Source organism: Podarcis melisellensis (assembly GCF_964234715.1).
Source record: "Podarcis melisellensis genome assembly, chromosome: 1".
In the NCBI taxonomy this organism is placed as follows: Eukaryota; Metazoa; Chordata; class Lepidosauria; order Squamata; family Lacertidae; genus Podarcis; species Podarcis melisellensis.
The window spans coordinates 48,063,661-48,076,035 of NC_138528.1; the positions used below are offsets into that span (position 1 = coordinate 48,063,661).

At 42.5% G+C, this 12,375-nt stretch overlaps 1 protein-coding gene and 1 long non-coding RNA gene across 21 annotated transcripts in view; one reads left to right on the plus strand and one right to left on the minus strand.

The window, feature by feature from the left end:
• Positions 1-10,872, plus strand: part of LOC309364822 — a 62,211-nt gene extending 51,339 nt beyond the window's left edge. Inside the window, exon 3 of the long non-coding RNA XR_014165885.1 lies at positions 9,682-10,872. This is a non-coding gene — a long non-coding RNA (uncharacterized lncRNA). The remainder of the gene's footprint in view (positions 1-9,681) is intronic.
• GPHN (gephyrin) overlaps positions 1-12,375 on the minus strand; it is a 238,719-nt gene that overhangs the window by 20,004 nt on the left and 206,340 nt on the right. For all 20 annotated transcript variants that reach the window (XM_081901116.1, XM_081901113.1, XM_081901109.1 and 17 more), the window contains 4 exons: positions 11,598-11,717; positions 9,192-9,250; positions 8,866-9,019; positions 5,882-6,003 (listed from right to left, as the gene is read on the minus strand). In XM_081901116.1, coding sequence (XP_081757242.1) covers positions 5,882-6,003; positions 8,866-9,019; positions 9,192-9,250; positions 11,598-11,717 — 455 coding nt within the window. The remainder of the gene's footprint in view (positions 1-5,881; positions 6,004-8,865; positions 9,020-9,191; positions 9,251-11,597; positions 11,718-12,375) is intronic.

The window sequence follows — 12,375 nt, forward strand, 5'->3', positions numbered from 1 at the left end:
TTATACTGATATCGGGCCATGATATTTTGCAGCAAGAGATGAGGGGAAGGAAGCATTTGCAGCCAAGGGTCCTGTGGTTGCCTGCATATGGTGTTTGTGATTAATAAGGAAAGAGATGTGTTTGTTGGGGGGAACAACTCTCAATCATATTTTAAGTGATTCAGATATACAGGCTCAGTGAGCTTGAGAAAGGCATATACTAATGGAGAAAGCTAGGGAGACAGTTGACTGCCTGCTAGTTGAATCTCTAGCTTGTGGCTCTTGATGGAACTGTTTACTTTCAGTGGCACGGACAATTAACAATACAGAAGTACTCTTATTGATAAAATCAAAATAAATAATAAAAGTTGAAATTATTTTCTGTTTTCACATTCTGAAATAAGCACTTTCAACTGTTTGCTTCAAGCACTTGTTTCAGATACAAATGAAGTGCTTCATGTTAACCATCCTCCAAAATAATTTAATGCTTTGGATGTAATTACACTACACCATATAAAGAGGTCAAGTTTAGCAAAAAGACAAAATTAGTGTCCTGTGTACATTAGTCATGCTCTCAGAAGTCACTAAACAGCTGGAAACAGTGGCGACTTGTATTTCATGCAGATAACTTATTCAATATTGTATTTTGAATTTCCAAATGTCTAGAGACTGACATATATTCATGATAAAAAAGAATAGACTAAAGGAGAATACTAGACTTTTTACTGCTAAAACTATCCTTTTTTGATTTATAACCAGCACCTAACAGATTAGCTTAATGCAATAGCTGCTTGTCTCAATGTCAAAAGATTCCTTGCATGTGAGAATTTCAGGCTAGTGTGCAAACTGTACATTTCATAACAACTATTAAGCATGATCGACATGGAAACTGGGCCGCTGTCTTAATACAGAGATTTATTTTTAATAGATTTTATTTTCAATAACAAAACATTCAAAATGGAGTTAATGATTTTAATGGCACAAATATACCAAGATGTGGTTGATACGGGATAATCTGATTTTGAAGATAAGGGATTCTACAATTGTGGACTCGTGGCCCAACCCAAATGCTTACTCAAGAAGTGTGCTTAAGATCACAGCCTTAGAAACAATGGCTGATCTTCTTTAAAAAAATAAGGGTGATTTATAAAGAATCTTGTCTATGATAAATGTATTCAACTTTATGTGTGCCTACTTATTCACCAAACATATAAGAGAGATTTATAGTGATAGGCTGGGATGATGATGATGATGATGATGATGATAATAATAATAATAATAATAATAATAATAATAATAATAATAATAAAGTTTTATTGGTTATAAACTCTTAACTTTCCAAGAGCTGCTTAAGGCCTGCCCCCCTAAGGAAGTTTCAAAAGATGCCACCATGTTCAATGCTATTTACTCCCAAGCCTTATACACTTAAGGCTTATGGGTATAATACTTAGCACTTATTCAGCATATCTAAAAATAAGAGATAATTTTGCAGTGCTTGTATTGGTGACACCTTTAGTTTGACACTAATTGTTTAAACTGTTTAATCTTAGGCAATGATAATCCTATTACAAATACAAATATAGATTTGTCAGAACATTCTGTTTATCTCACTGATGACAACTGTCATCATGTATCCAAGAGAGACACATGTTTAATTCCTATCTACCTTTCTGAAAGTCAGCCAATAAAGTGATTTAAAACCATATTATGAATAGTCCCTGGATGTGATTCCCCAAACCAGAAGTTTTCTTGAAACACTTGGAATATAACAAACAAACAAACAAATAACAATAGTTCCCCCCCCAATATTTCCACAGTTGAAACTTAATGTCTTAGTGGGTCATTATGGAGACTGAATAATTAGTATAAATATAGTTAACTATCATGTGAAAAAATATCTGATGAGTCATCAACTGCCATAACTAATAAACAGGGTTTCTTTGAATTTCAGTATTAAGGAATACGTTGGAATGCCATATTTTATATTCAGTGACATGTCTAGACAGATTGTTCTTTCATTAGTCATTATTGACTGAAAGCAGACCAAATAATCAGGAAAAACTCAAGCTGTGGAAACTATTGCATTTAAGAGCTCAGATGAGAACACACTTTCAAATGTAAACAATCAATAAACAAAGGTATACAATAATGACAGATTATGTTCAGGAGACACAAATCTATAATAAGTATTCAGAAATCCATCTAGATTTTCAGATGCTCCCTGAGAAGTAACGTTGAAAATGGCATGTACTTTTTCAACTAAACATGCTGCAATGCAGGTCTGACTTTTCTGTAATGAAAGCTTACTTCAAAACAAATGAAATACAAGTAATTTTTAAAAATGCAACAACAAAAATTAATGAAGTAAATACAGTCATGGGAAAAAGAAAGTGCGCCCTCTTTGAATTCTGTGGTTTTACATATGAAGATATAATAACAATCATTTGTTCCTTAGCAGGTCTTAAAATTAGGTAAATGCAACCTCAGATGAACAACAGCACATGACATACTACACCGTGTCATGATTTATTTAACAGAAATAAAGCCAAAATGGAAATGCCATATGTGAAAAACTAAATACACCTTATGATTCAATAGCTTGTTGAACTACCTTTAGCAGCAATAACTTGAAGTACAGTGGTGCCCCGCAAGACGAATGCCTCGCAAGACGGAAAACCCGCTAGATGAAAGGGTTTTCCGTTTTGGAGGTGCTTCGCAAAACGAATTTCCTATGGGCTTGCTTCGCAAGATGAAAATATCTTGCGAGTTCCTGCAGGTTCCCCCCCCTTTTCCCCAAGCCGCTAAGTTGCTTATCAGCTGATCTGCTAAGCCGCTTAACAGCTGATCCGCTAAGCTGCTTATCAGCTGATCCGCTAAACCGCTTATCAGCTGATCCGCTAAGCCTGCTAAGCCGCTAATAGCGCTAATCCGCTAATGGGCTTGCTTCGCAAGACGAAAAAACTGCAAGACGAAGAGACTCGCGGAACGGATTCTTTTCGTCTTGCGAGGCACCACTGTAATTGTTTTATGTAGGACTTTATCCGTCTCCCACATCATTGTGGAGGAATTTTGGCCCACTCACCCTGAGATTTTTTTCCCCTTTCCAATTTCTATGAATATTGAACTCCTGAGAAAATTGGCAACTGTCTTGAATGTTTTCCACTTTTGAATAATCTTTATCACTGTAGAATGATGGACTTAAAATTGGTTGGAGATGACCTTAGAACCCTTCCCAATTTCATGGGCAGCAGCACTTGCTTCTCTAAGAGCATTGTGTTGTCATTTCCTTGGCATTGTGTTAAAACACATCTGAATGCACCAGACCAGCAAACTGCTAAAATGTCAGCTTTTATAGAGATGGCCACACTTGCTGGTGATCAATTAAGCAAGGACATTTTATTAGCAACCCCTGCCTGCTACTTGGCCTCTTAATTCCCATGGAAGCAGTAAGGGTGTACAGCCGTACCTTGGCTGACGAACAGAATCTGTTCCAGAAGTCCATTCAACTTCCAAAACATTCGCAAACCAAGGCGTGGCTTCTGATTGGCTGATCGGCCCCAGATACAATGCGGACAGCTGAAACGGACGTTCGGGTTCAAAAGAACGTTCACAAACTGGAACACTCACTTCTGGGTTTCCAGCGTTCGGAAGCCAAAACGTTTGAGTTGCAAGGTGTTTGTCAACAAAGGTACGGCTATACTTAGTTTTTCACACATGATTTATCTTGGCTTTATTTTTGTTATATAAAGCATGACACCCTAGACAGCATCTTAAAAAGCAGAGACATCACCTTGCCAACAAAGGTCTGTATAATTAAAGCTATGGTTTTCCCAGTAGTGATGTATGGAAGTGAGAGCTGGAAGAAGGCTAATCACCGAAGAATTGATGCTTTTGAATTATGGTGCTGGAGGAGACTTTTGAGAGTCCCATGGACTGCAAGAAGTTCAAATGCATCCATTCTTAAGGAAATCAGCCCTGAGTGGTCACTGGAAGGACAGATCATGAAGCTGAGGCTCCAATACTTTGGCCACCTCATGAGAAGAGAAGACTCCCTGGGAAAGACCCGGATGTTGGGAAAGATGGAGGGCAGAAGGAGAAGGGGATGACAGAGGACGAGATGGTTGGGCAGTGTTCTCGAAGCTACAAACATGAGTCTGACCAAACTGCGGGAGACAGTGGAAGACAGGAGTGCCTGGCGTGCTCTGGTCCATGGGGTCACGAAGAGTCGGACACGACTAAACAACAACAACAACAAAGCATGACACGGTGTAGTATGTCATGTGTTGTTGTTCAGCTGAGGTTGCATTTACCTAATTTTAAGACCTGCTAAGGAACAAATGATTGCTATTATGTCCTGATATGTAAAACCACAGAATTCAAAGAGGGTGCACTTTCTTTTCGCCAAGACTGTATATAAATGATTGGTCTGATTATAACTTGATGAATATTTACATCTGTTTACATTTTCTGTTTTCTACCTAGAATAGGCTTAGCGTAGTGGTTATAGTGTGGGAGACCAAGGCTCAAATTTTCTCTCTGCCATGAAGCTGACTGACCTTGGGCTAGTCACTGTTCTTGGACTAACCTATTTCACAGAATTTGAGCATAAATGGGGAGGAGGAGAACTACATACCCCACCTTGAGATCCTAGGAGAAGGTGGGATATAAATGGAACAACAAACAAATACATTTTAAAAACATTTCGTGTTTGATCTTGCCGTGACAGCAGCACTGCATCATCACACACACAAGCACCATATTCTTCATTGGTCTACCATCATATCGCCTTGCCATTTCTCTTGCCACTCAGCTCCCAGCTCTTGTCTAAACTCATCACCTTACACAGAAAACCTGTCACAGATTTATGGGGTGTTTTCCGCCCCCCCCCAGCCTGTGCATCTGGTGGGGGACAGTTTCGCCAATCCCTAGGTATGCTTCTGGCTATGGCCATTCTCTAACATCCTTAGGACTTCAACTTTTTGGCCTTTTCTTACTCTTCCTTTCTTTCCTTCATATTTTCTTTCTCCCTGTCTCATGAATTGTATTTATTTATTCACCACACATATATCTCACCTTTCATCCAAGGAGCTCAAGGTGGCATTCATGATTCTCCCCCTTCTCATTTTATCCTCACAACAACCCTGTGGGATCGGTCAGGTCACCCATCTGACTTCATTGAAGATTTGAAACCTGCTGGTCTCCCCATGTCCTAGCTGGTATATCTATGAATCTGCTTCTCTTTCCCCATCCCTCAGTACATTTCTATGTGAATCTATCACACAATGACATCCTCTCTACTTTACTGATGATCATCTGCATATCCCTCCACAAATTTTTGCATCTCTCTCAAATGTGCCAGTGAATCTATGTCGTCCCAATCCACCCCATCCTTGGCTCTTAGATGTGCCTGTGCATGCATGCCCCCACCCACCTTACAGGTACCCCCCCCCATCTCCTGAACCTTCCATCCCTTACAGGCTTGAACCTAACTTAGCACCCCAGTTCATTGAAGTCAACCACATTCCCGTTCACCATCTGGGAGAGGTGGGTGGCAATGTAGACCTTTGTCCCCTATGGCAAAATATGTAAGTCCAGCACTGGACCAATCACACACGGTGTGGGATTGTTGGTGAAAAATAGTGTTTTTTTAATCAATGGAAAGAACTTTCTGCTCTTGCTTAAAAAGAAACAAGTTTGGAAAACCCATAGTGGTAAGAAAAAAAGTCTGAACCCACAAAAAGCTAAAGCTCCAAGTTGTTGAACTCCCTAGTCAGAGAGGAATGTATTTCTCTCTACAGGAAATCAATATTGCTTCCAAGGACAAAATACGACATTGTCAGATATTTTAAAATAACCACTGTATGGAAAATAAGTCAAAGAGTTATAAACATGTAGTACATACTTATCTCCCACAATCCCCAAGTTGATTGTTGGGTACCCATGTTCTTGAATTGTTGCTAGAAGAGTTGAACGATTACTGTCTCTAATCTTTCCTGGTAGCAGGTCATCTTCAGGATTCAATAGCTATAAAACCAGAATCAAAATGCCTGAATATTCACCTTCACAGCGAATAAAACATAAAAAAGATGTAGATGTTTTGATATTGGACTACTGCAACGCGCTCTACATGGGGCTACCTTTGAAGGTGACCCGGAAACTACAACTAATCCAGAACATGGCAGGTAGACTGGTGACTGGGAGTGGCCACTGAGACCATGTAACACAAAAAGACCTACATTGGCTCCCAGTACGTTTCCGAGCACAATTCAAAGTGTTGGTGCTGACCTTTAAAGCCCTAAACGGCCTCGTCCCAGTATACATGAAGGAGCATCTCCACCCCCATTGTTCAGCCCAGATGCTGAGGTCCAGCGGCAAGGGCCTTCTGGCGGTTCCCTCACTGCGAGAAGTGAAGTTACAGGGAACCGGGCAGAGGGCCTTCTTGGTAGTGGCGCCCGCCCTGTGGAACGTCCTCCCATCAGATGTCAAATAAATAAATAAATAAATAAATAAATAAATATAACTACAGTGGTGCCCCGCAAGACAAATGCCTCGCAAGACGAAAAACCCGCAAGACGAAAGGGTTTTTCGGTTTTTGCGACGCTTCGCTAGACGATTTTCCCTATGGGCTTGCATCGCAAGACGAAAGCCCATAGGGAAATCTCGGGGACCTTTTTTTAAATGCTGGCGGTGGGGAGCAAAGCCTTTTCCCCCCTCCGGACTTCAGAAGAGGTCCAGGAAGGCCGGCGGGGGCGAAAGGCTTTGCTCCCCACCGCCAGCATTTTAAAAGCGGTCCGGGATAGCAGGGAAGCGCTTCCTGCTATCCCGGACGGCTTTTGAAGGCAGGCAGGGGGGGCAAAGACTTTTGCCCCCCGCCCGCCTTGGGAAGAGGTCCTGGACCTCTTCCAAAGGCGAGCGGGGGGCAAAAGTCTTTGCTCCCCCTGCCTGCCTTTCCGGGAGAGCGGGAAGGCAGCGCTGCCTTTTCCGCTCTCCCGGAAAGGCAGGCAGGGGGGAGCAAAGACTTTTGCCCCCCGCCCGCCTTCGGAAGAGGTCCAGGACCTCTTCCCAAGGCGGGCGGGGGGCAAAAGTCTTTGCCCCCCCTGCCTGCCTAACCGGGGGCTTTTAAATCGCCCGGACGAGCGAGAAAGCCTCCCCCCGCCGCCCGGCATCGGAACGATGTCCCGAAGCCCGGCGGCGGGGCGGGAAAGCCTCCCCCCGCCGCCCGGCATCGGAACGATGTCCCGAAGCCCGGCGGCGGGGCGGGAAAGCCTCCCCCGCCGCCCGGCATCGGAACGATGTCCCGAAGCCCGGCGGCGGGGCGGGAAAGCCTCCCCCCGCCGCCCGGCTTCGGAACGATGTCCCGAAGCCCAGCGGCAGGGCCGCGAAGCCTGGGCGCGCTGGCAACTCTCCGCAAGGAGCGCTCCTGCTGCTTGCGGAGAGGTCCGCGAAGCCTGTCCTGGACCTCTTCTGAAGGCAGGCGGGGGGCAAAAGTCTTTGTCCCCCCTGCCTGCCTTCCCAGGGGCTTTTAAATCGCCCCGGACAGCGGAGAAGTCCTCCGCTGTCCCGGGCGATTTTAAAATGCCACCCGCCAGAAGAGGTCGGGGGAAGACGGTTTCCATAGGAACGCATTAATTGATTTTCAATGCATTCCTATGGAAAACCGTGCATCGCAAGACGAAAAACTCGCAAGACGAAGAGACTTGCGGAACGAATTAATTTCGTCTTGCGAGGCACCACTGTATCAGACTTTTAGAAGACATCTGAAGACAGAAACTTTTAATACTGGATGAATCATTGTATTTTAATATTCTTCTGGAAGCCACCTAGAGTGGCTGGGGAAACCCAGCCAGATGGGTGTGTGATATATATATATATATAAATAAATTATTATTATTATTATTATTATTATTATTATTATTATTATTATTATTATTATATTTGACTTTCTATTCAGATCATAAAATGATAGTAGATTTAGTCTGTAATATTCATTTTGTTGGGAAGTATGCTTTATGTATTCAGGATAAGGATTATGTTGCCAGTATCTCAAATGGAGCTGTTTGAAACCAAGTAACTATTTAGAAATATAATTAAATTACGGTACTTTGCTCGCAACAATAAAATTCTCTATTGCAGAATGTGCCCATTACTATTGGACTTATAGAACACTGTGTATGAATCAGCATTTGTGGTTTATTTCTTCCAAACAACCCATGGCAAGCTAATAACAAACTTTGTTTCTCTCTGCTCTGAACTATTCATTGAGTTGCTACCTTGTTAAGACCAAGATGTTGCTGGTAGTGAAACCAAGGAGAGGGAAGAGAAATCTTGGTAGTGTGGATGTGGGAAGAAGGGGGAAGTCTGAATCTTTTAATTACAAGTATTCTGTATGTTTGGTATAAACACTGCTTTGTATCAGGCCTTCTCCAAACCATAAACTGTATCACCCTTTCCCTATCCCCTTTGTCTCCTTCTACTTCAAATCTCTAGCACCCAACCTCTGCTTTTTGTTGGGAATTTCCACCTTTGACCATAGGTGTATAGCTGTAGTATTTCTTCTACTGAACACTGAATTACATCTCTTCCTGGTCAGTGTCGCTTTCTCAACCATTGTCCCACCTCTTTATTTTGCAATCCATGTAAGTTTATCTTTGATTTTAAACATTTGGGTAATAGTGGTTAATTTTTTTACTTTTGCATTAAGTGCATACATATAAAGTAAATATAGCACATTTACAGAATCTTCCTGTGAAATCAGGCATAAAAATAATAGTTTTTGGCAGAAAATCATCATTAACATTGGAAACAGTCCATAAAAAGGTGCTGGCAGCTTTAGTCAAAATACAACTGCCACGCTTGTAGAAGTTTGGTTAGCAGATTTTTCCTTACTTCATTCCCTGTGGACATTACTGCAACCACTGGAAACTTGTTAACTTCAACTTCTGTTACTCCAACAGTTGCTAGGAGACCTATCTCTGATGGACCCATATGGGTTCCCTTGGCCAGCACACATTCACCTCTTTTAATGTCATGTCCTATAGGTCTAGAAATGCATCAGAAAAGGAAAAAAAAGGATTCAAGTTATCTGACCAAACACCAAGTAGGGCTGATAAAACTTATAAAATTTCAAAAGCTATTTATGCTAGAAACATATTAAACTGCTATTTTAGTTTTCAAAAGCAGTATGCAGTTGTGAAAACATGTAATTCGCTGACCTGATATCTTGGCCTGGTCGAGCCTGCACCAGAATGCGCACCTCAAGTTCTTCGGTGCCCTGCAATAAAAGAAACAAGCTTTCTTCATATGTGTTAAACAAAGTTAAATAAGGTACTGTCTCTTATCAGCCTTCATTGGGTATGAATGAAACTCAACATATCACATTTAAGCTCATATAATTCAAACATACAGGCAATGTCAGAGTTACGTGTGTCCAACTTATGCACGACTGCGACTGCACGCATCACAGCAACCCGTAAGTGGCCAGAAAAGGGTGTGGAACAGGAGTGGGGCAGGGGTGTAACAGGCTTATGCACGCTCCACCGTCACACGCAGTGACCTAGAATGCGACTCGCATGTAAACTGGGGGGTTGCCTGTATTGTTTTAAAAACATGTTCTAGAGAATGTTAAAATCCTACTGTAGTTTTGAGTCTATTGTGCTGGAAAAAGTGATTAATTTCCCATTGTGCCTTCTTTATTTGATTCAGAATATTAAGAAGAGCTGGGGTGTATTGAAACGGCATTTCTGTGCCTCTGGCTTCCGTCACAGTGTCCCATTGCACCAGAATCAGTTTCGTCATGCTGGCCACATGACCCGGAAAGCTGTCTGTGGACAAACGCCGGCTCCCTCCCTGAAGCGAGATGAGTGCCGCAACCCCATAGTTGCCTTTGACTGGATTTAACTGTCCAGGGGTCCTTTACCTTTACTTATTGAAACTAATATTGAAACTATAACAGTTTACATGCCAGCTCAGTAATCATGAAACATAAAGGAAAAAGCTTAATTGGTACACACCAAAGGGTAGTTTTGCATTGACATCACAGGGTCATCAGGTGGAGCTCTTGCTCCACCTGCTGGACAACGGTAGGATAAAACTCTTGGGAAGTCGGCAGCTCCCATTTCAGTTTTGTGGATTATCCAAACCTGAACAGCCATCGAGGTCACACACATACATTAAAGGAAACAACCTAGCTGCCTATTTCCCTAACTCTAATTTACTAGAATTTAAGAAGAGCTGCTGCCAACAGGGCTGTAAAAACATCAAAACATCATGTTGCAGTCCATACTAAGGTGTGGACCCTATGCAGTCAATGTAAAAATATCCTTCAGGTACCCATTGTACATTTCCCCACTGACAGCATAGTTTCATTGTGTGGGATATACAAAAGCTTTCCCAATTATGGTAGGTCCTAACTGCAACAATATGCACCATTACTGTGGGAGGGCCTGCTGCTTCTGATTAGGTGAAAACATCCATTTTATAGTGCCTTATAAATGTGCTGGGAACTCAGGTATCCATCCCGCATACCCCTGCAAGGGTAAAGAAGGCCACTGAGGCAGCTCCTTCCCCAGCAGAGTGAACTGCCATTGCTATGCAGGCACGTATCCATCTGGACAATGCAGATGGCATTGTTTTCTTGCCCAGTATAGGTGGGATGAAAGGAGCAAAATGTGTCTCCATTTGTCTGAAGTCCTTAGTTCTGAAACTGAAATGGGAGCTGCCTAGTTTTTCTTCTGTCTTCATCTGCCAGATGGAACTAGAGCCCAGCCTGATGACCCTATGATGTTAGTGGGAAAATGGATGTGTGGGGAAGGATATACCTCTCCTTTGCCTAGTGATAAACTGACAGACGGGTTGAGAACCAATTAGCTTTTAAAAATAAAAATAATAAAAATATTCTTACTACAATGGTACCTCGTGTCAAGAACTTAATTCGTTCTGGAGTTCCGTTCTTAACCTGAAACTGTTCTTAACCTGAGGCACCACTTTAGCTAATGGGGCCTCCCACTCCCGCCGCCGTGCAATTTCTGTTCTCATCCTGAAGCAAAGTTCTTAACCCAAGGTGCTATTTCTGGGTTAGCGGAGTCTGTAAGCTGAAACGTCTGTAACCTGAAGCATCTGTAACCCAAGGTACCACTGTAATTGATTAATACATCATTTAAAACACATCTACATGTGGTAAAATCTGTGAACCGCCCTGAGACCCCCAAGTATAGGGTGGTATATAAATTCAAACAACAACAACAACAACGGGTAGATTTTTAAGGATTCTGGAGGGATCTCTTAAGCATGCAATTGCTAAAGCTTTAAATAGCACTTTTGAGACCTATGTAATATAGGATAAATGAAATGCCTCAGTCCCCTGTCTTCCAGTAGTCCCTCATCCTGCTCTCATGAGTCCTAGTCATTGCCTGCCTCAATCCAATCAAGGCAAAATTAATGATAAAAATTCAATGCAAACAACAGCAAGAACAGAGATTGCAAAATTGCACAAACTTATTTGTTTCAAATGTGTATTTCTATGTATAACCACACTTATTTGATTATGGACTGCTGAGTGATTCTCTGGAGCCATGCTGCTGTGCGTAGCAGGAACAAGGACTTTTAACGTTCTCACTCACATCATCTGATTCCCTGATGAGTTCTGTGTCTTCCACCTGCACCACAGCGTCAGCACCACAGGGTATTGGAGCACCAGTTGTAACTCTCATTACCTGACCAGGCATTACAGTTTGAGTTGGCTGAAAAATAACAGGGAATGTAATTTTAATTTTTTTAAAGGAACAAGGGGTCCCAGGAGGCACTAAATTATGCAGAAATAACTTGGAATAAAAAAAAGTCTTTCTATTAGTAACCTATTTTCTTACCAAATTTTGATTCGCTCTATTCACATAAAGACCGTTAAAACAAATTGCATATATAAAAACAATTTAAAAATTATATTTATTGTCACGGCCACCCAGGACTGGTCCCAGCTCACAAGAGACCTCACTCCGTTGCAGCTTATTTACAGGAAAAGTTTATTGAAGATTTCTGCTTCTCATACAGTTTAGCATTGTGGCCGTACGTCTGCCACGTTAGACCGCTGAAGTCCCCTCTGACTCCTCCCCTCTTCCGCACCAACTTAATAGCCTGGCTCTAGACCACCTCTTCCTCTCCTTTCTTTTCCGCAGGGTCTTCCTGCCCCCCTGGGTTCCCTCTCTCCGTGACTCGCCTGAGGCTGAATCCTCTGCCGCCTCTTCCCCCCTCTTTCTGGCTTTAGGGCCGGGCTCCTCCCCTGAGCTCTCTCCACTTCCGCGCGCCTCTACGTTTGAACTTGGCGCGCGTACGTTGCTGCTGACCTTTCTTTCGACCGCTACACCACCCCCTGCTCTGCTCTCCACCCTTTCCGGCTGAACA